Here is a 22,102-nt window from a genome sequence, read left to right as displayed (position 1 = left end):
CGTCCTTGATGTCTATCGACACCATGAACTGACCCGCCTACAGAACGTTGATGACCGACCTCAGAGATTCCATCCGAAAAGAAATTACCCGCAGGTGAAGATTTAACTGCTTGAGGTTCAATACTGGCCTGAACAAGCCATCCGGCTTTTGGACCAAAAAGAGGTTGGCATAAAACCCCTGCTTCCTTTGAACCTCCGTAACCTCTACAATAACTCCCTGTGAAAGAAGCGAATAGACACAGTGGAGCATTGCCTGTCTTTTGTGTGGATGTCGGGGTAAACTGGTTACAAAAAACCTGTGAGGAGCTGGCCCCACCAAATCTATCATGTAACCTCTTGTTATGATTCCCTGAATCCATCCGTCTCCGGGTGACTCTGCCCACTGATCTCTGAACAGCAGCAGACGTCCCCCTACTCCCCCCCGCCTCCAACAGAGGAGGGTGGGCGTCATGCTGCCGGTTTATCCGGAAGCTTGGGGGAGAGGCGTCCAGAAGAGGAGGATGTAGATGATCTTCCCCAAAAAGATTGTCTCCTACCTCCAGAAGATCTTGATCTAACTGTCTGACCTCTGCCAGACACGCCTCCTCGAAAGGGCTGTCTGAAGGAACTAAACCTCGGAGTCCTAGACTTTGAAGTATTGACAGGCAAAAAGGTAGTCTTTCCTCGAGTTGCCTGCGTATTCATGGAGTCCAATTCTGGACCAAATAACACTCCACTAGCGTAAGGAAGGGATTCTTTAATCTTCAGCTCAACTCCTTGGGCAGGTGCCCATTAAACTGAGTTCCCGTGGGGGCTGGCAGGGGCAGGGGCCTGTCGGCAGCTTGAAAATTAACTATTGAGGTGCCAAACTCCGCTCTACCCTACTCAACCCCATGGTTAAGAGGTGTCCTCCAGATGGATAAAAGAGAAAGGTATATTTCTGAAATGTAAATACTATTAATTTATTGCTGGGGCTGTTTGGAGGGAGGGAAATAGGTTTATTTATTAAATGTAAATACTATTATAATAATGTTGGGGCTGGAGGAAGGCCTAATTATCAATCGTGGGTACTATTAAATTTGATGCCGGGGCTGGCTGTAATTTTCTAAATGTACCCATTTTTTTCCAAATAGGGCCCCCAACATTCCAGGATCCAGACAAGCCGCAACTAAATAAACCTGCAGCCACAGGTGGTGAAAGTGACAAGAACAGGTAGGAGAGAGCAGGAGAGTCTGTGAAATGTTGTGATTCTAGCAGGCCAATCCCAATTCTTGGTGACCGTTCAATGGTGTACACAACAATGCAGGTTTTTTTGTTTCTGTAGGAGAGTGGCCTGGCCACACCCAATGATGCATAGCTACGCCCCCAATAGATTTAAAGCTGTTATCGCAGAAAGGTGGTCCTACCAAGTACTATTCTGCAGGGGTTGAAAACTTATGTAAGCATCTTTTTTCAGTTTTTATTTTTAAAAAACAAATCTGTATCTGCCTAAGAAATTTGAACTGCACCGATCTGAGATCATCATCATCAGTATATATATATATATATATATATATATATATATATATATAGTGCCACCAATTCCGCAGCGCTGTACATAGTAAGTGTGGATATATAGGTGTCGGGAATGCCAGATAGCAGGAAGTTGCAGTAGTCAAGAAGGGAGATAAAATTACTGTAAATGCCATAAACCATATTAGATGGGTCACAAATAAGAACAGATACTGAACAAAGGACTCATCTGAACTGGACAGAATTGCTTTTGGCATGATCACAGGCAATTGTCTGTATATACATTACTGGTAAATTACATTGCATATTATTCTTTGAGGGTTGGAATATGTGAGCTGGTGTTGTAAGTTTTATAAGTCAGTAAAAAGTGTTTCTACAGGTATTAATAATGACAGAAGACCCAGGTGGAAAGAGATCTTACCAATGATTTCACTATTTTTCTGTGCATAGATAAGTGACATAAGAGAACATAGTGAGACTTCCGGGACATCCTTGATGGACTCCAGCTCTGGAATGGCTTCCTGCACACGATCTGTTAGAAAGCGACAAGAAAAACTATTACGTTAATTGTGAGCACACCTATAAAACCACTTATATTCCATACAATAATTACACAACTACATTACTGTCAACATAAGTGATAATGTATAGTGAGATTATATAATATAGCTCAATTTCTAAAGTATACAAAGTTTCTATCCTTGACAAAAAATACATATCTTAAAATTGATCATCCCTTGTGATGGGGGAAATGTTCATTTGTACTGTCCACTTCCTCTCTATAAAGTTTTTTTTTTTATTGAAACTAGAGATGAGTGGGCTCGGATTCCGCTAATCCGAGCCCATCCGAACAGTGCGGATCCGAATGGGATCCGACCACTGTTCGGATATTTCCGGCGGGCAAAAAAATGAAAACGAGGCTCTGTCGTCCAAGTCTCGCGTCGAATCACGCGAGGGGTGGGAGGGAGGTCCCAGAACAATTCCATCTTGTACCTCTTTTTTTGGCATTATGTGCTCAAGCTACCTCGGTGCAACCTTTTGGCCTAAAAACAATATTGTGAGGTGTTCAGAATAGACTGGAAATTAGTGGAAATGATTGTTATTGAATGTTATTGAGGTTAATAATAGCGTAGGAGTGAAAAAAAAAAACCACAAAACTGGTTTTTAGCACTTTTTATGTTTTTTTCAAAATAAATCCGAATCCAAAACCTTAAATCCGAACCAAACCCTTTCGTCAGGTGTTTTGCGAAACAAATCCGAACCCAAAACCTCAAGCAAATCCGAATCCAAAACACAAAACACGAGACACCAAAAGTGGCCGGTGCACATCCCTAATTGAAACAGAAATATTTTATGTATGTATGATTCCTACAATTTGGTATGACTTTCTACAAGACGTGTGCATACTTGTAAATACATTTGTTTACAAGAATGTTTTCTGCACATAATAGCTACTGTGTTTATATCCATGAGGTCAGGGGAAGCCTGCAAAGCTAGACAGGAGGGCATTTTCCCCCTCTACCTCTTCCTTTTTGGTCAAATTAGCTGTGTACAATCACTGTACATAGCATATACTGTATGTGACTTTGTAGCCAGAACAGAAATAAACAGCAGATTTTTCTCACAAACATTCAGAAGAGGAAATATTTATTATTATGATTATCTCTACATATAGACAGTGCTGCTGACTCATCCCAGAATGCTATCTCTGCATTCCTTCACATATTATTGTTATTGTGCGATTTATATGTGAAGTTGCTATATCATGGGCAACTTACTACTTTCTTGTTCATGCAATAACATAGCTTGAAGGTGTTTGTAAAGAAACCTGAAGTGAACACCTGCTTGCCTTTTGCATTTGGTTACTAGCCCGAATGTTGTCAACCCTCCCCTATTGGCAGCAAAATACTATGCAGTCTTCTTGTATATTGATATGAATATCAGAACAATACTCTAGCTTAAGCATTGTCTAGTATGAAGCAGATAGCTACTAAGACACTTGATAGGTACCATTACACAGGTTCACTTCTAATGCTGCTCCAAAAACAATACATAGGGATATATTTACTAAACTGCGGGTTTGAAAAATGTGGAGATGTTGCCTATAGCAACCAATCAGATTCTAGCTTTCATTTACTTAGTGTATTCCACAAAATGACAGCTAGAATCTGATTGGTTGCTATAGGCAACAACATCTCCACTTTTTCAAACCTTCAGTTTAGCAAATATTCCCCATAGTCTCTACACATGGCACTAAAAAGCTCAAGAATGTGTAACAAGGTGTCCTGGTGGTATGATAAATGAAAACAGAAAAGAGGTACAAAATCGGTACTATGTTCTACATTGAATTACTTTTTATTAAAATTATGCAGTAATGCCAGTGGATTCCCTTTGCAACACCCTCCCCTCCCTCCCTCTACATTTTCTTTACTATTTTTGTATTTATTTTGGTACTATTATTATATAACTACTTTACATAATTTTTTCTTTTTCTTTTTGTTACTAGGAAGAAAATATCTTTGAATAAATATACCAATATGCAGACATTAATTAAACAGACTTGTTTGGCACAAAATCAGTGTAAGATAACATTGTCTGCTATAATCAGTCAGCTGTAAAGAATGGTGCTAGCTAGCACCAGTAGCAGCTTTAAGAGTAAACCCCACATCCGCTCTACAGAACCTGCTGGTAGGTCAGTTTTAACTTTGTTACATCACCAGTTTTTTTATTCCACCTGAAAATATAACTCTGTTGTAGATTTTTTTTATCATAAACAAATAGAAAATTATTAGTTGAATAAATGGTTCATGGTTTAATCTTACCTTCCATAAGGATACCATAAGCCTTGAAAAATACAAGCACTGGATCATTGCAATACTTCTGCAGTCCTTTTCTTGCTATAGTTTGCATGTGGCGATAGTATTTTTCTTTACAGTAGAAAATAATAGAAGCCTAGAAAATACAATTATTTCAGATGTGTGGGTTTTAACAATAGTCAGAAGATTTTTTGATGTAATGATGAAAGCACATTGTTGCAGTCTTTCACAATATTATTCAGGGACACTTTGGTGCATCTAATCACATTACTTAAGGTACTGTTTTGTTGGATCTTGGTGTGCTACAGTTCCCATCAAGCTGTGTGTGTCCTGGCTCTATTTGTATGGTTGTCCAAGCTGTCACAATGCATTACTAGACATGTTTACAGAATTTGATTATAATATAGTTTTAAACACTTATATTCAATAAACAGTACTTTATGAGGCTCAAGGAATAGGAAAAGATAGTAACAAATATTTTGAATATACATCATAACAGAAATTGTACTGAACAGTTGGTCAATACTGAAGGGGGATATTTCCAGGGATAAAAATGATCTTTAAACCAGGAACTATGGCCTCAAATCAAGGACATATGGCAACTATGAAAGAATCCAGATACTTTATGTAACTTATGTTTATTAACATCTGGATAATGTATACTGCATAGAATTATTTAAACATTGGTTCCACTGTGGTACCATGTTCTAAAGCAGTTGAGTAGGATTAAATGAAGTATGTCACAACTCTACATGGTCATATGATGTAATATATAATACATATAAGATATTTGTGCCATAGTGGCTATTCTATGTTCATGAAAGACTTATATTAATCCTACACATTCCTGTTGCAGGGACTAGATATATATATATATATATATATATATATATATATATATATATATATATATGTTTACTGTGCTTAAAAGGACTTACTTTCTGCTGTGTCCAGTGGTAGGCATCCCATGGTTCTCCAGCTATTGTGAATATACAAGTAGAAATGCTGGAAATTGTAGTTCCACAGCAGCTGGTGTACAAGAAGATGCCTACCTCTGTTCTAGGTTGTTACCTTGACAATCACCTATTGTTACAGAATGCAAGACAGCAACATTATAGTGCCTAGCGTATGTAATCTCAATTTATATAATAAGGAAATTAAAATAATAATATAAGGAAATTAAACAATCTTAATAAGAGGTGTAGATAATTAAAAATAAACAGACTAAAGGACGTGTTCTTTTTTTCTTTTAAAATCCATGCTTTTTGTTACCTATTTTGAACATCAGTAAACTAGTTGTTTCATACTGAATAATATAAGTAATATAATATAGCATCTTTTAATTAAGTGCTCAACTTACCATGATTTCAGGATCTGTATCCGCCATTGTGATGTGGTGTCTTTGGGTAGCTTTCTCTCCGTTGTCTGATATATTTTTATATGAGTAATAGAAGATGCCTTGTCACTCCCAGATCCTTATTCTTATCTACTGTAGATTTAGTTATTTCAGGACATAAGCATGAAAGTGCAAATACCTACCACTGTAAATTAGTTCTTATAAGTCTATTTATAAGTGTCTATATATGTCCCTTCACTTTACATAATACTTACCCTCGGTAACTACATATCCTTGTACATCCCTGTGAAATGCCTATTGCCAGGCTTTCTCCCTGATATCTATTTCCCCAAACTGTTTACCACTGAGATATCTCTATATCCCAGTCTCCCCTTACCAATCTCATAAATCCCCAGGCGGTCTTTTCTTCTGATATCTCTGTTTCTAGACTGTCTCTATTACTGAGCGCTCATTATTCCCCAAGCCATCTCTTCCACTGAGATATTACTATTTCCCAGACTGTCTCTCCCACCGAAATCTCTATTCCCAGGTTGTCTCTCTCACTGTGATATTATTGTCTCTCAGACTGAGATCCCTATTTCTCAGGTTGTCTCTCTCACTGTGATATTATTATCTCTCAGAGTGAGATCTCTATTTCCGAGAGACAGAGATCTCTATTCCCAGGTTGTCTCTCAGACTGAGGTCTCTATTCCCAGGTTGTCTCTCAGACTGAGGTCTCTATAACCAGGTTGTCTCTCTCACTGTGATATTGTTGTCTCTCAGACTGAGGTCTCTATAACCAGGTTGTTTCTCAGACTGAGGTCTCTATTCCCAGGTTGTCTCTCAGACTGAGGTCTCTATAACCAGGTTGTCTCTCTCACTGTGATATTGTTGTCTCTCAGACTGAGGTCTCTATAACCAGGTTGTCTCTCAGACTGAGGTCTCTATTCCCAGGTTACCTCTCTCACTGTGATATTGTCTCTCAGACTGAGGTCTCCATTCTCGGAGGCTGGAAGGGTCCTGTCTCCCTCGCGCGTCCTTAGTTACCGTTCCTCTTCCTCCGTTGTCATGCGACGTCACTACCCGCCAGGCATAGCAGCCGATCCCAGATGACCTGTGCACCCAGGCTGCCTTCGGTGGTTGATTGCTAGTCCTGGCCACCGCTCCGTGTTGTGTCTGACCCGGTTCCGTCACTGCGCCTGTCCCGTCCGTCACACTCGGTTCGCAGACATGGGGCTGTCTCTGAGTTCTGAGCCCTCGGATAGCGGCAATGAGGGTTACCATGTACACGGGGTGAGAATTTATTGTGAAATTAGTTATTTCTTACGTCTTGGACTAATAACCAATAAGTTACATCTAGGACGGCGGCTGCTGTCATGTGGGACTGAAGTTACATAGTAACCGGCGACATGTGCCTCTGTCTGTTGTGGGACTATAATTCCCAGCATGACCATCCAGCCAAAGGCGCAATGCACTCTGGGGCTTGTAGTCCCTCAATCCTCTGTTACAATGATAAAGCATTATGTATGTGATATGTACAGCATTCATTGGTATAGAGTTATAAGGTACATGTCCTGAGAAAAAGGAGATGGTAATGGTAATGTAGCCACCATTTCCCAGCCTAGAACCCTAATATGTAATAGTGACTGGATACAGTTATTTAATATTGCAGTCATCAATGTTACATTATAATCTTAAACGATTATAACCATGTTACTATTGTTTTAAGATGTACAGTCAAGTAAGGAGGTTCATGGTACAACATACAATAACAAGCCAATATGGCTTCTTTCATGAACAAAACATGACAAATGAAATATGTAAATAAAGAGCATTACTGACATTCATCATCATCAACATTTATTTATATAGCACCAGCAAATTCCGTAGCGCTTTACAATTGGGAACAAACATTAATAAGACAATACTGGGTAATGCATGCAGACAGAGAGGTAAGAGAACCCTGCTCGCAAGCTTACAATCTATAGGACATTGTGCATAATAGCCATTGAATATACTGCACTAATGTGCATCTCAAGACATAAGAAGAGGGAAGGGAAATATTATGACACTCTTATAATCAAATGACTAATATTTTGTATTCGGTTCAAAAAGTTGTGCTTACCTTTAGATAATGGTAACCATAGACATGTAGCTTATGATGATATAAGGGACCCTAGAAAGGTAACTGCAATATGATCACTATAAGGACTGTGAACAGATAAATTGATGCTGGAAAACCAAATGAAGAGAAACTGATGGATCTATTTAAAAAAAAAATATACCAACAATATGTTTTGCGGTTTAGACATTATAATTTCTTAAGGATACAACTTGTATGCCATTTTTGTTATAATATTGGCCAAAGTTGATTAAATGACTGACCTAATTTCTGTTTATATGGTCAGCTTTAGCATATCTGCAGTCAGCCACTCAGAGATTAAAATAGCAGAAGAGAAAAACAATAGCCTGCTTACAAGTATTTCAAGTACAGAACACACTAAGCAATAACACTGTAGATGCACGTTGCATGGTTATAAATTAGTTAATATGTTGCTATGTATATTGTATGGATAACCATAATGGTGTTTCCAGTTTTCAGTAATTGACCTGGATATTGCAGTGCTGTGCTTTTCTGTCGCAGGCTCTTTCCCTGCATAGATCTATTTACAGTATGGTAAACAAATGAAGGGGTATTGAATGGCCACTATAGTAGTATATAGAAAAGGGATCGTTACCCTCTTTTTGGTGCACAATATATATTGCAACAGTTGCAAATTGAGAATATAAAGTTGATGATTAGTAGTTATATTGAAGGTGGTACAGAATAAAGCATAAATGTCAGTTTTCATTCTTCTTCTTTGAAACCGTGTGACAACCTTCTGTAATCTGTTGCTTGTCGTGGCTTAGTCTGTATGTAAAAGTAAGACAGGGACGCCTAGATGATGAAGTACCTTTCATTAGTGTTCTCAACTTTCAAATAAACATACCAAACATAAAATTGACATTCGCTTATCTGATTTGGTGATATTAAGGGTGCTGGCAAATTTTAGGTATATAGTACAAGGGTGTATAGTATATACTTCTCACCTCTTTTTCTGTTTTACCCAGTTTGTTTATTAGTTTACTATGTTTGTCCCCAATTGCAAAGCGCTATGGAATATGTTGGCGCTATATAAATAAATGATGATGATAGTTCACTGTGGAAATAGGAAGTAAACATAGGATGTAGAAATAGGGAACAGTATTAGTCCCACTACCTCCCTTCTGCAGTTATGTGTGGATGTGGATCTTTAGTGGCGGAGAAGAGCCTCATCCTGGAAACTAAGTAGAAGACTTACAGCACCATATTTTCTGTAAACTGTTTTTATTATTATTTTATGTACACCTTTTAATCTTTTTGGGGATTATTACTAGTCCCTATTTTCTATGTTCCATGGTGGTGAGTCACAGTGAACTATATTCTATACATGTTTGATGTTCTGTATACCTGTAAATTGGAAAGTAGACGTGATGTCGCCCACTCGGTCAGTTATGAATATAATATTTGACAGCACAGTGGTTAGCACTGCCATCTCGCAGCGCTAGGTTATGGGTTTCATTCCAACTAGGGCTCTGTGTCTGGAGTTTGTATGTTCTCCCTGTTTTTGGATGGGTTTCTTCAGTTGAAAACATACTGGTGGGTTAAATCCATCCTAGGGGTTTATTTATCATTATCAACTCTGGTTTTGTCAAATCGCCAATTTTGAGTCATTTTGCCAGCCAGTTTTAAAACTGCAGTTTTATTAAAGACAAAACCTGGTAGATTTTGCCTTTAAATTGTCATTTTAACTATGGGTGCCAAAAACGCAGACAATTGTTGATTTGACAAAACCCAGAGTATGATCATTAAACTCCCTAATGTGTTGTATGTGTGGTATAGAAACATAATGTAAGCTCCAGTGGGACATTGACTGATGTGAATGATTATATTTTCTGTACAGCACTATGTAATATGATTGGCTCTATATAAACAATAATAATAATAGTTTATTTATTTGAATTAGTGCGAACTAAAAGGTACTTCACATTGCTGAGTGTCTCTTTTTTTCCTTTCATTATTTAAAGTATGAGTTAATACTTCCCTTCAAATAATGAATAATCAGTAATGTAATACTAAGAAGATCTGGTGCTGTTATGTCCTGGTTGTTTAATACATGTGTCCTTGAACTACTGCGTTGTGTTGGCTTTGATGCAATCATGTTCACATGATTAAATTACTTGAGGATCGACAGCTACTGGATTTAGCAGCATGCATATTTTTGACAGCAGACATTGACCACTAAACTCAACTCTATAATCTGTTTCTCCTTAATATTAAGTAAGACTAGTGTTAAATTAGAACGTGTTCTATGATTTATACAAGGCATCCTGTTATGTGCAGATTATGTGGAGGTTGGAACACCATATAAGATGTTGTTTTGCTGTTCATCTCTCAGAACAAATTAATTCTAAAATGAAACATTGTTAATCTGTTGGAGTTTTTGTTTTTCATATAGTTTTCTCCTTCACATGCAAGTTCTCACGTAATATTTATGCATGCCTGAGTACAAGTCTTCTGTGATAATGCTCACACATTAAGGCATTGTGATGAATCATTCAAAGTATGTAGCACTTCAAATATACTCTGCTGTATTTGGTTCATAGAGCTGATCTATATAATGTAGAGTTAAGGACTAACAACGGACTCTTATCCACTGGTTAAAATATAAACAAACAAACAAACAGAGCATGTTTTACTAGAGATCATTATTCTAACTGTAGTAAAAGCACTTAAACTGGTCTGAGGATGGAACTTAATGGTTCCAGTGACTCAGTACCCACTAGTGCCTGCGGTCAGGAGCAGCTGCAACTCAGCAGCATCTTTTTGACGCCGGATCCTCTATTTACTCACATGCATGTTTGACATGTGATGTCACTGGCATTTTTAAAAGTAGTATATAGTAAAAACAGACAACCATTTACAATGCGGCTGACACTTAAGCTAGCAGCTGAATAGATCTCTGCTGTTTAGTTTGAATCACCTGGGGACAGTAAAGAAAACCAGTGCACTGTAAGAATGTGTTATATCAACTAGCAACCATGTTTCGTGTTCTAAAATGCACTAGAAGAGACAGAGAGAGTTATTAACACTACATTTAGGTAAACATGCACTAAACCATACCAGCCAAACAGCAAATGGCTTTTAACTGTATAGAGCAAGTTAAACAATGAAGACACATGTCTGATTAGTTACTAGTTTAGTGCAAAATGCAATGTTAGTGAATAATTCTCAGAATCAGGTTACTTACTATATGTTATATCAGTTTTTCCTGTGCCTATATGTTACTTGTCATATTTGTGTGTATATATTTTCTTTATATGTAATGAGTGTATGTAAATATATATCGCTAGGAATGGCTGCAAACATTAATTGAAGATGCAACACAATTGAAGAGAAATCAATACATTTATTTAAAATAAATGACACCAACATTCCACCAAAACTAATTATAAATGAGTTTTGAGGGTTAGACATTACCATTTCTCCAGGATAAATGTTGTATGCCATTTAGTTACAATGTTGGCCTAAACTGGTTAAATGTCAATTTCTGCATATAGGGCCAGCTTAATCCTATTGAAGGGCACTGTAATCAGCCACTCAGATTAAAATAGTTGATGATGAAAATAATCCCAATAACATCAAGGAAATAACATACTAAGTAATAATAACACTGCAGATGCATGTTGCGTGGTTATAAATTAGTTAATATGTTACTATGTATGTTTTATGGATAAACATAATAATGTTTCCAGTTTTAGTATAATTAGGTGCTCAGACCCACAGATTTCTGGGAGTCTCTAGATCAGGCCATAGCTTTTAGTTGGTAAACCATGCTAGACTTGTAGTTCCACAAGAGTTGGAGAGCCTATCACTGTTGTAAATGCTCAATCCCAGTTTCAGGGTGGGTGATTTTCAGAAACATATTTTAAAAACTTTTGGTGGAGTCTAAGCATAATGAATCTCCATTAAGGAAAAGTGATTAATTTATGTATGTTATGTAAGTTGAAATTCATGACTTAAGAGCTTTTTCCAGCAGAAACTGTGAGTAGAAGACTGGCTAGTCTGGGATGTCAGGTTACAGTACTTTGGGCGTGTCACTTCTCCCTGGCTGCCCTGGCTCTTGCCAGACAAGTAAATTGTGTCTCCTCCCTTGTAAATGAGTCTGTGAAAGGTTGGGCAGGGTGTAATATATTTTAACTCTTTTTGATCTGATTGATCATTAGAATACTGCATCTCATAAATCTTCTGCAACCCAGCTGCACACTTCCTGCAGGTGTCTGGCTGGTACATTTTAGACCAAGGATGTGGGGAGTTGGGAAGACTCAGCTCAGCAGCCTATTAGGAACATTTTAAAGGGAGAAAAAATGCAGGGGCCCACTAATAGACCAGCCTGTGGGGTAGATTCACCACTACCACCCATCTCAGACAGCTCCTGGCTAGGTGTAATATTGTTAAAATAAAGAATAAACTAATATGTCTGTATTTATTTTTGAACAGAAGTTATGTATGGTACAATCTATTGCCCATTTTCAAGCATACAGTAAATTTCAATATTAACTGTAAATCATTGTGCTCTAGCAGTTGTCTGCTTGAATAGGAAGTTCATGCAAGAAAAATAGTTATTGGTACATAGAACCTGTTCCAACAAGGAGAATGTGTATCCCAATTACATAGTTAAGAATAGTGGAAAAAAAGATACAGGTCTTTGTGTTGATCAAAACAACACCCCCCCCCCCCGCCCCCCCTCCGACACTTGCTAGTTTAGCCTCAGAAAACAGCCCTTCTACCCCAAAATTGGATATAGGATAAATTTCTTAGATCACTTGCTCCATACTGTATTTATGAAAATACCTTTTATATTCATTTTGTTTTGTTTCGTTTTTTTTTTTTTTTTGCATCTGGATAGTTGCATTTTTGGCACAGGGGTGTCGGTGAAGAGTAATGTATTCTATACCTATGCACATGCTCAGACCCTGGACTCATGGTTCATGTTGTAATAAGCTTTTGTTTATAAATGGACAGTTGCAGTTATTGATACATTTTAAAAATGCTGAATCCAGCAATTCCCTCACTGGGGGTGTGGTACTAATATACGGCACTGATATGCCCGACACACAGTATAATATACTAATAGACTTGCAGCTTATCTGACAGTTTCAATAACCTCCACATGTTAAAAGCGACGTTCCCGAATATCTACAGTCAGAAGTGACGTCACTTGTAATGGTCTGACTGAAAACAGCGCTTTTAAAGTGGCAGTGGCCAGACTGACCGCCTGTATAATGTAAAGCAGTCTATTATATGGTGTGTGCATATTTCCACCTTGTCGCTTTTATCCTCATCGTTATTATTTAGCCGGTGTAAAGTGTGTCAGGCATATCAGTGCCGTTAAAGTGACTACCAGTGTCTCACTGGTTCTTTCTTGGGTTTTGTTGAGCAATGCATGTGAATGTCTGCAGAATACACTTAGAGATTACTCTTAATAAGAGGTTACTTTTATTCTGTAAAAACGTCAATGATTGGTGCTGTTACATCTTTTGTTTCTGTACACTTTGAAAAACAGTCACAGTATTAGAACAGGTACCATGTTATTTGTGAAAAAATCCCAGATGCCTGCTAACCACATTGCCTAAAAATGTGGTGCTATTAACTTTCTAGATAAGGATTGAAGTTGACCTGATGCAGTTTATAAAGAAAACATGGTTTCCATTACCTCTTCTTGTCTGTCCTTATTAATATTGGTTAACCAATTAATGTATCCCTGGACTGCATTGGTGATTTGCATCTGTGATAGCTCTCATGCACGGTAAAAATGAGGAAGCTCCCCTTTTAGTCTCTTCTAGCAGTCACAGAAGGTTGTGGCGTGTGTAGCCAGTCCTGTAGGGAGCAAGCGGTCACATCTTTCCCAAGGATTGCAATGCAAGTTAATGTCGAAGTTGTCCATTTAGCCCAGCTTTTAACCTTCAGATGATGGGACTCCTTACTGTATTTTTTTGTTTTGTTTTTATTCTGAGGAAACAGACATTTTATTAAAGTATCTAGGGAGAATATTTTATAAAATATCAACTTTGTAACCTTGTATAGGCTTTTTTTTTTACTAGAAATAATCTTAATTCTCAACTATATTTGATGATGAGTACTGCTAAACATGTCCAGTTAAGTCATTGATTGTAGAATTGCCAGGAAAATAAACCCATGTAGTGAATGAAATCAATGAGAGACAGTGAGTGTGAAAACATGTCTCAGTTTGTGCTGGTCCTTTTTATTTTTTTGTTTAGGTGGGTCAGATAAAGAGCTGGATTTGTCAGTATTGTCACGTTGCTGTTTCTTGTAAATCAAATATTACATAACTGTTTGCTGTTTGTCTGAATAGATAAGCTACTTGCAGGATATTTAAGCAATTTTCTCACACTGGGAACAGAAACACATTTCACTGACTTGGACTGCCTTAGATCCTGGTGCAGTGCGTTCTTTTAGGTTCCGTATGTAGAATTATTCCATCTTGGAATAAAATATGTATTAAATGTGATATTTGGCTAAGAAATGTCTGTTTGTATTTGTTTCACTATTATGACTCCAGAAATACCTTTTTTCAGGAGCTTATGTGGATCCCAGTGTCATTATTCTGGCTTTCTATTATTTCAAAATGCATACCTCCCAACATTTGGGAATCTGGACAGGGGGCCATGCCACACCCCTGGGGGTGTGCCTAGCGCTGCCTCGTACCAATCCAAACACCTTCATTGCTGTGCGCACATTAATGGTGGAAAAGAGTCTCATATATATTTTTATCTTCATTTCAGGCTTTACATCACAAACACCTGCAATTTCAATAAGGGATGTAGATTAATTGTGTAGACATTTACAGTACATATGTTTCCAAATAATCATCATGTCAGCTTTGAAAAGTATTACAGGCCCTTAACATTGCATTTCTGAATGATAGCCTTATTTTTGCTTCATGGCATCATCATCATCATCATTATTATCATTATTATTATTTATTATTATCATGCCATGACATTTAGAGTAGAATAGGCTTCTTATTTTATCAACAGCCAAATCTGAATGTTAATTATTGATAGTATAGGACAGTGTTCAGTGTTCTCCCCAGAAAATTTTGCCAGCTGGGTGGCATTAAGAAGTTGCCAGGTGGGGGCATTTGTAATACTTTGCAATAATATTGAAACTTTTTGGAGGCTATTGCCCACACCTGCCAGGACTGGTCAGACTGCTGGTCAGTGGTCTAACACACACTACTGGCTGCAGTGCTCACAATCTAATAATCTAATAATTCTATTATAACAGGACTCAAGAGCCGGGTGGCAAGTAAAAACAGCTGGGTGGAGCACCCGGGAAATTGGTGCTGGGGATATCACTGGTGCTGTGTGACAAGCGTCACTCCAGACCAGAAATATTTTCCCCTACAGTTATCCTGATTGAGTGAGCGCAGTAGGGTCATACAGTTTGTGGCAGGTTATTCTCTTGTTGGATGGTGATGTCTTTTCACCAGCTAGACTAGACCTAGAATAACCTCCTGCTTAGAATGGGTAACATTTAATGCTGGTACTTTAATCTCCTGATGTGATTCTGCTTTTATGATGAGGTGATGGGTGTATGCCCATCTTGTGGCCCTTGAAAAATATCATCTTGTCCACCACAGATATAACTTACAACTATATATTTTACTTCCTTTTAAACAACACCATGCATGATATACTTTAGGAATTAACACAGTACTTGATTTTCACCATATATCATATTGGTACCTGTCAGTATTATGATATCACCTTCCTTATAAAGAGAATCTACTTATTATGTTTGTTTTCAATGGACAGCATCAGTTGCTATTGGGCTTTGCTCGAATGCATGTTTTAGCCATTGTTATGCTGGCAAATATACCGCCTTTTGTTCTTTGTCTTTCACATAATCCGCCTTCTGTTAAAAAGATCACATAGACATGATCTGGCAGAGAGCTAACATGTTACTAACATAACCGGAAACACAAGTCTTTGTTTGAAACACAAGAACTGTAAAGAGGCTCATCCAGAAGTTCAGCTTCTCTAGCTGTATTCACTGAGAGCAATTGTGTATTATTATTATTATTATTCTCTTTATGGCCAATAGAGGCAGTCATTGGATCTTCCTTCCTCGCTACTTCTCCAGCGGTTTTCTTGAGTTGCTTTCATCTTGGAGCAGCAGCATTCATTGATGTTTGGCTTTTCTTAAAAGCTAATTCTGCCTTTTACCTATTGTTAATGTTTAAAATGAATCCTTAAAGCCCCTTACTACACTTTATATAAACTGTGGGGTCTTCTCCCTCCTCTGTGCTGCTTCAGTCTTTATTCTGTCTTTGTCTGTCCTTCTATTTGGTGGTTATATCTTACTTTGTCCTGTTGCTTCTGACCCTTGACTGTTATACCTTGATGTTTCTGACCTTTTGATGCTGTCTTCTGTCTGACTGCTGTGCAAGGTATTTGTATTTATTTAATTTTTTATTAGCATTAACCTGCATAGCCAGCGATTCCAAATCTATAAAACTACAGAACAACATTAAAGATATCACCTAGCAGAACCAAGTGGGGTCCCATGCTACAGTTTGGGAGAACACTCCCCTGCTGCAACATTTCTTGTTTCTGTGTCAAACACCGAAGGCGAGGTCACAGCTGCCGATTGTGCCGAGTTACATCTCTGTCCTATCTGCACCTCTGTATAGAAACTGACACAGCATCTTTCAGTTTGAACTCTTTCCAGTTGTTAGACAGGAAAAAATATTTTTAGTAGAGTAAGCCTTTATCTTGCCATTTTCTTTTTATAACATTGGTTCAAGGACAGTATCCTTTAAAAAAAAAAAAAAAAAAAAAAGAAGCTTAAAAACATTGTGTTTGTTGTAGTGTCTCTTTGACCCCTACCCTGTTTTGTGACATTTTATGGTTCATTTTTCATGTGTACATTGTGCTGTAAAAAGTACCACAATGCACAATAGCAAGAATGTGGGTTGTATAAACCAAGGTGGAGTTTTTGTCTGTGTTTTATTCAGCAAGCATTAAAATCAGAGAGGTCTTTTACACAAAGGAAAGGTGAAAGTTAGTTTAGGATTACACTTGCAATTTGTGTCATGTCAGTAGTATTGCATGCAACTAACTCAGAAAATTTCTCGCAATGCGATATCGTTAATGATTTTACCAACGACTGAAAGTCCCGATCAGCATGCCAGTTTCTGTGTTCATACTATACATGTTTACGAGATTTACCTTGAGATCTGTGCTCTTCTTCTGTCATAACCATTGGCTGAAAAGATTGTAGCTCTGTAAACTCTATGGAGATCTGCCTACACTGCTGGTCGGGAGTGTGTACACGCTGCAGAATTCTGTTCCTTCGTTTCAAGAGATTTTTAGTCCGGTTGTAAAATCAAATCAAACGATACAATGTGCTTTGGAACGATAAAACATGATCGTAGGAGCGTACACACTAATGCAATATCAGACCCAACCGTCGTTTATCGTTTGTTTGGCACAATAACCTGCAGTGTGTACCCAGCCTAATCGTGCAGCTAAAACACTATTTCGCTTGTATTTTCATTTTTCTAAAAAAAAAAATGCTGGGCCACTCCTATGATATGTATTATACATTTTGAGACCTATTATATCTCCCACTAAAATTAAACAGGGCAATATGTTGCAAAATAAAGTGTAATCAACCAAAGATGCAGCAAGCTGTGACACTCACCTTTGCAAGGTTAAGCAATAGCCGATCAGCAGTGTAACCAGCCACATGCAACTTCATAAAGATACAGGTAATTATTTCTCACCGTCTGCTACTCTTGCTTAATCTTTACGTGGTTTGCATTGGCTGTAACAGCCACTGCCAGGGTGAAATTAAGAATTATGGGGGCCTCAGGGCAAGTGACTTTTGGCTGCCCTTGCCACTAAAAGTTTATGAAAACAAAGCCCATGCATGTGCTGGTTAGGCAAACACTACACTGACTGCCTGCAGGTAACGCTCTCCGGCGTTGTCAGTGCTCCGAGCAGCACGCACATACCACGGTGCTGCACCATGCTGCTGGGAGGAAGGAGGCAATCAATTTGTATGGGCTGTTCTGTATATTCCAGCTGTGGGCTGTGCCACTCAATGATTCGAAGATAACACATTAAATATGAATGTATTAGTCTCCATTAGTACTGCCTCTGTGGTCAAACACTGCCGATGTGTTGGACAATGGGACATGTAGAGTCTATGTGGCATTAGATGACGATGATGATGGTGATTGAGTTCAGTGGATAGTTCTAGTATATTCATTGCTGCTGACTCACAGTTCCCTTGTTTACTATAAAACTTTGGAGTAGATAGAAGGTGTCCATTGCCCACCACACACATCTGCTGTTTAATACAGCAGTAACAGTAGTTTTTTCTTACTCTGTGTATGTAGCTTATAGCAGTAAATAATCACCTTGTGTATCTGTAATCCAGTAGAAAATATGTTTGTGATATGTTTCAGAATTCACAAACTAGCAGTCCTAGCATGAAGCTAGAGGAATGCTCCAAGTCCCTGCCCTACGTGTATTTGCAGGTTGGGAGTCACCACACCCTGGTTATCTGATCTTCCTGACTAGTAATACACGAAAGCTGTAACATTGAATACAGGTGACTTATATGTAACACAAACTGACCGACCTTAACAGAACACTGAGATATCTGTCAAAAATATCTGAATATAATGGTATGGGTGGGATCTCTTATCTGGAAAGCCATTATCCAGAAACATCCAAAGACCAGAAAACAAAATAGTTAATTATTGCTTCTGTTTAGTGATGATAACAAACATGCAGAAATTATCTTACACTATTTAGCTGAAAATGCAAGAGGGAAAGACAGAAAGACTGCTAATCTTTAAATATAATTTGATATATTTTTCATGCTCCAGATTATATAAAGAATACATATAAGCTGCTATATATATTGGCAAAGCATGCTGGGGCTTGTAGTTTCACAACACCTGGAGTGTCACAGGTTAGCCAAGCCTGGCCTAGCCCAAACCCTGAAAAACAGCCCCATACCATTATCCTTCCTCCACCAAGCTTCACAGTAAGTCGGTAACGTTCTCCCGGCATCCGCCAAACCCAGACTCGCCCATCTGACTGGAAAACAGAGAAGCGTGATTCGTCGCTCCACAGAACACATTTCCACTGCTCCACAGTCCAGTGTCGGTGTGCTTTACACTGCTCTATCCGACGCTTGGCATTGGTCTTGATGATGCGAGGCTTGCATTCAGCTACTCGGCCATGGAAACCCATTCCATTAAGCTCCCACAGTTTTTGTGCTTACATTAATGCCAGTGGAAGTTTGGAACTCTTCAGCTATGGAATCGGCAGTGTTGGCGACTTTTACTCACCATGCGCCTTAGCAGTCGTTGACTCCGCTCTGTGATTTTACGTGGTGTTCCGCTTCGTGGCTGAGTTGCTGTTGTTCCTAAATGCTTCCACTTTATAATAATATCACTTACAGCTGACTGTGGAATATCCAGCAGGGATGAAATTTCACGAACCATCTTATTGCAAAGGTGGCATCCTATCACAGTACCACTCTTGAAGTCACTGAGCTCCTCAGAACGACCCATTTTGTATGACAGATGTTTGCAAATAGAGACTACATGGCTAGGTGCCTGATTTTATACACCTCTGGTAATGGGTCTGATTGAAACACCTCAATTCAATAATTAACAGGTGTGGCCATATACTTTTGTCCATATAGTGTATCTGCAGTACTACTTGTGGGCAAAGGATATGATTGTTTTCTTGTGTGGTAGTGAGTATATTGTAGAGCGCAGTGTGTGTTTGCCAAATCATGTTTATGACATAAACTTTGATAAATACACAATTAATCTCCTGCTGCATGTTGCAGTCAGGCTCTTGTAGGGTTTGTGCATAGCACACCACTGTTTATATTGCCATAGAGTTATTATTATTATTATTATTATTATTATTATTATTATTATTATTATTATTATCTTTGACTTATAAAGCGCCACAAAGGGTCCGCAGCGCCGTACATTACATATACAGAAAACATAACCAAGACACAACATGATACACAAATATATACAAACACAGGTGACAGGGTAAAGCAAATCAGATTATATCTGACAGATAGTGAAAGGGATGGTAGAAATCAGCAAGAAGGCCGAAGATTAATAAAACAGGGTTAGCAGTAACCTGCAAAATACAAGGGGTTCTCACCAGCGGGGAAGTTTAGGACATCTCTTAAAACTGGGCAGTGGCGTATAGCGAGGGATACTCATGTTGGCTATTATAGTTGTTTTTTTCAGATTTGAGCACTGGATTAACATTTACTGCTCACATATGCAGAGCATCATAATTGTAAGGTCAGATGCTTTATCATCTAGCAAGTTAGAGTAGCGAAAGCAAATATTTGACTGGTTGCTAATATTACAGCTTATTTGTGCTATTGGATCCATGCTTCTAAATAAGCTTTTGTCTGTGTTCAGTATAATGTGTTTATTAAACTCCTTTAGAGTAACAGAAAATAGATATATACAAATGACTGTGAATTAACCAGCCTATGTTATGCTCCAGCTGTCTGATTATTTCCTTCATTTTAGGTGCAAGATAATTCCCCAGCACAAAAAGCAGGACTCGAGCCCTTTTTTGATTTCATAATTGCAATTGGACACTCAAGGCTGGTAAGTGATTAATCATTATAGAAGTAACATGGATAGTGTTGAAGTAATAAAACTGTTATACAGATGAACATGTGTCCATAGATAGACCAAGTCAATAGCTTGTGCTGCATGAGATGACTATTGTTGTTCTTATTTTTAATTATAGAACACCAAAATAGTCCTGAGCTTTATACAGTCAGATAACTCACCCCAGTCAATAACCATTTACTACCCCAGTGGAGCTCTAAATACCCTGCCACAGACACACACTTACACCATTTAAAGCTTCTGACTAAGACTGATAAGTGCAAACTGCTTGTGAAAACGTATAAAATTGATAAGTGTCTGAGGTGGTCTTCCCATGGTTGATATGCGCTGGATACATACGTTTGCCCAAGATGTGTTGTCAGGCGTCCGGGTGTCAAGGGCATGTCGCTTTTCCCATTATTTTCAATGGGGTTTCCAGTGTGTGCAAAACTCCCATTAAAATGATTGGGTGATGTTCTGCTGGTAAATAATTATATTGAAAAATTGCCTCAACCAGCCCCAGTGCTAGACAAGACTAGTGGTCATCTAGCTCAGCAAGGAGATTCCAGAAAAAGGTGACAGACTTTGAAACTGGAGGGAGGAAGAAAGAAATGTAACCTTTTTTATTTTCTACAGAAAAGGGTAATCGATCCATGATATAGTCTCCCAGCAGTTGTAGTGGGGCTCATACTGTAAAAGAATTTAAGAATGCTTGGGACAAATATACTGCTATGCTTAATACTTAAGATGGAAGATATTAAGGGAAATAACCATCCTGTCCACCACAAAAACAAATATACACAAAAATATATACACAAAAATTGAAGACTAGATGGACCTCTAGGTTTCTTTTCTGGTGTCTTATTCCATGTTTCTGGGTTAAAGCTGTCCATATATGCATCAGTTTGTTGGGTACTGAACAAACAAATGCATTTCTGTACAATCACATTAATATACAATTGAGGCACTCACATTACAATCTGATTTGTTTTTTATACAATAACACAAAAGCCAAAAAAAGCATATGATGTAAGCGCTAGGATAAGACCTAAAAAGTGAGAGACAGCTGCTCCTCTAATAGGTACTAGACCTATATAAAAACGAAATAGGCAAAAAGAGGATATAGAAGCGCTATGTCAAACACTTAATATAAGTAAAATTTATTTTACCATTACAAATAAAAATTGTATGCACTTATTAACAAACACAATGGTTATGGCCATAAGCATCCCCAAGATACATAGAAATATACATGTAAAACATTCAATAGATAAACATATAAAATACCATAAGGTAACAGAGAACTCCTAATTCAGAAATGATCCGTTTGAAACACTGAGAAAAACATCTCATTGTCAAAGCAGTTACATCTCCCATTGATGGTTAATAAGACATATATAGCTTCGTTGACTTAAGGATGAATAGCAATATGGATTCATAGAAAGCAGCACAATTAGCGTGAAAAGGTTCCTCTAATATTATGTCCACTATGTTGCAGCCGCACGTAGTGGATAATTAAGCACAGCTGTGTGTGCAACCGTGGGTTGTAGAAACGTATTATATACAAATTCCTTTATTGATGTTAAAATCCATATGGTGGTATCAAATGAGCGCACAACTCTGTAGATATCGGGAACCTGTTACTATGTAACGATTCACCTAAAATCAAA

General features: G+C 38.0%; 2 protein-coding genes across 3 annotated transcripts in view; one reads left to right on the top strand and one right to left on the bottom strand.

The window, feature by feature from the left end:
* Nucleotides 1-6,698, bottom strand: part of TTC21A (tetratricopeptide repeat domain 21A) — a 74,640-nt gene extending 67,942 nt beyond the window's left edge. The window contains exons 1-4 of one of the 2 annotated variants that reach the window (XM_075212170.1): nt 6,603-6,698; nt 5,668-5,796; nt 4,314-4,443; nt 1,913-2,023 (exon numbers count right to left, since the gene is read on the bottom strand). In XM_075212170.1, the coding sequence (XP_075068271.1) occupies nt 1,913-2,023; nt 4,314-4,443; nt 5,668-5,694 (268 nt within the window). In that variant the 5' untranslated portion in view covers nt 5,695-5,796; nt 6,603-6,698. The remainder of the gene's footprint in view (nt 1-1,912; nt 2,024-4,313; nt 4,444-5,667; nt 5,797-6,602) is intronic. The other variant, XM_075212171.1, reaches the window with a different exon arrangement.
* A 72-nt stretch (nt 6,699-6,770) lies between these two features.
* Nucleotides 6,771-22,102, top strand: part of GORASP1 (golgi reassembly stacking protein 1) — a 32,367-nt gene continuing 17,035 nt past the window's right edge. Inside the window, exons 1-2 of the mRNA XM_075212172.1 lie at nt 6,771-6,936; nt 20,346-20,426. Of these exons, the coding sequence (XP_075068273.1) occupies nt 6,874-6,936; nt 20,346-20,426 (144 nt within the window). The 5' untranslated portion in view covers nt 6,771-6,873. The remainder of the gene's footprint in view (nt 6,937-20,345; nt 20,427-22,102) is intronic.

Source organism: Mixophyes fleayi, chromosome 5 (assembly GCF_038048845.1).
Source record: "Mixophyes fleayi isolate aMixFle1 chromosome 5, aMixFle1.hap1, whole genome shotgun sequence".
In the NCBI taxonomy this organism is placed as follows: Eukaryota; Metazoa; Chordata; class Amphibia; order Anura; family Limnodynastidae; genus Mixophyes; species Mixophyes fleayi.
The sequence above is the reverse complement of the archived record's forward strand: the minus strand, read 5'-3'. Positions and strand labels throughout refer to the sequence as shown.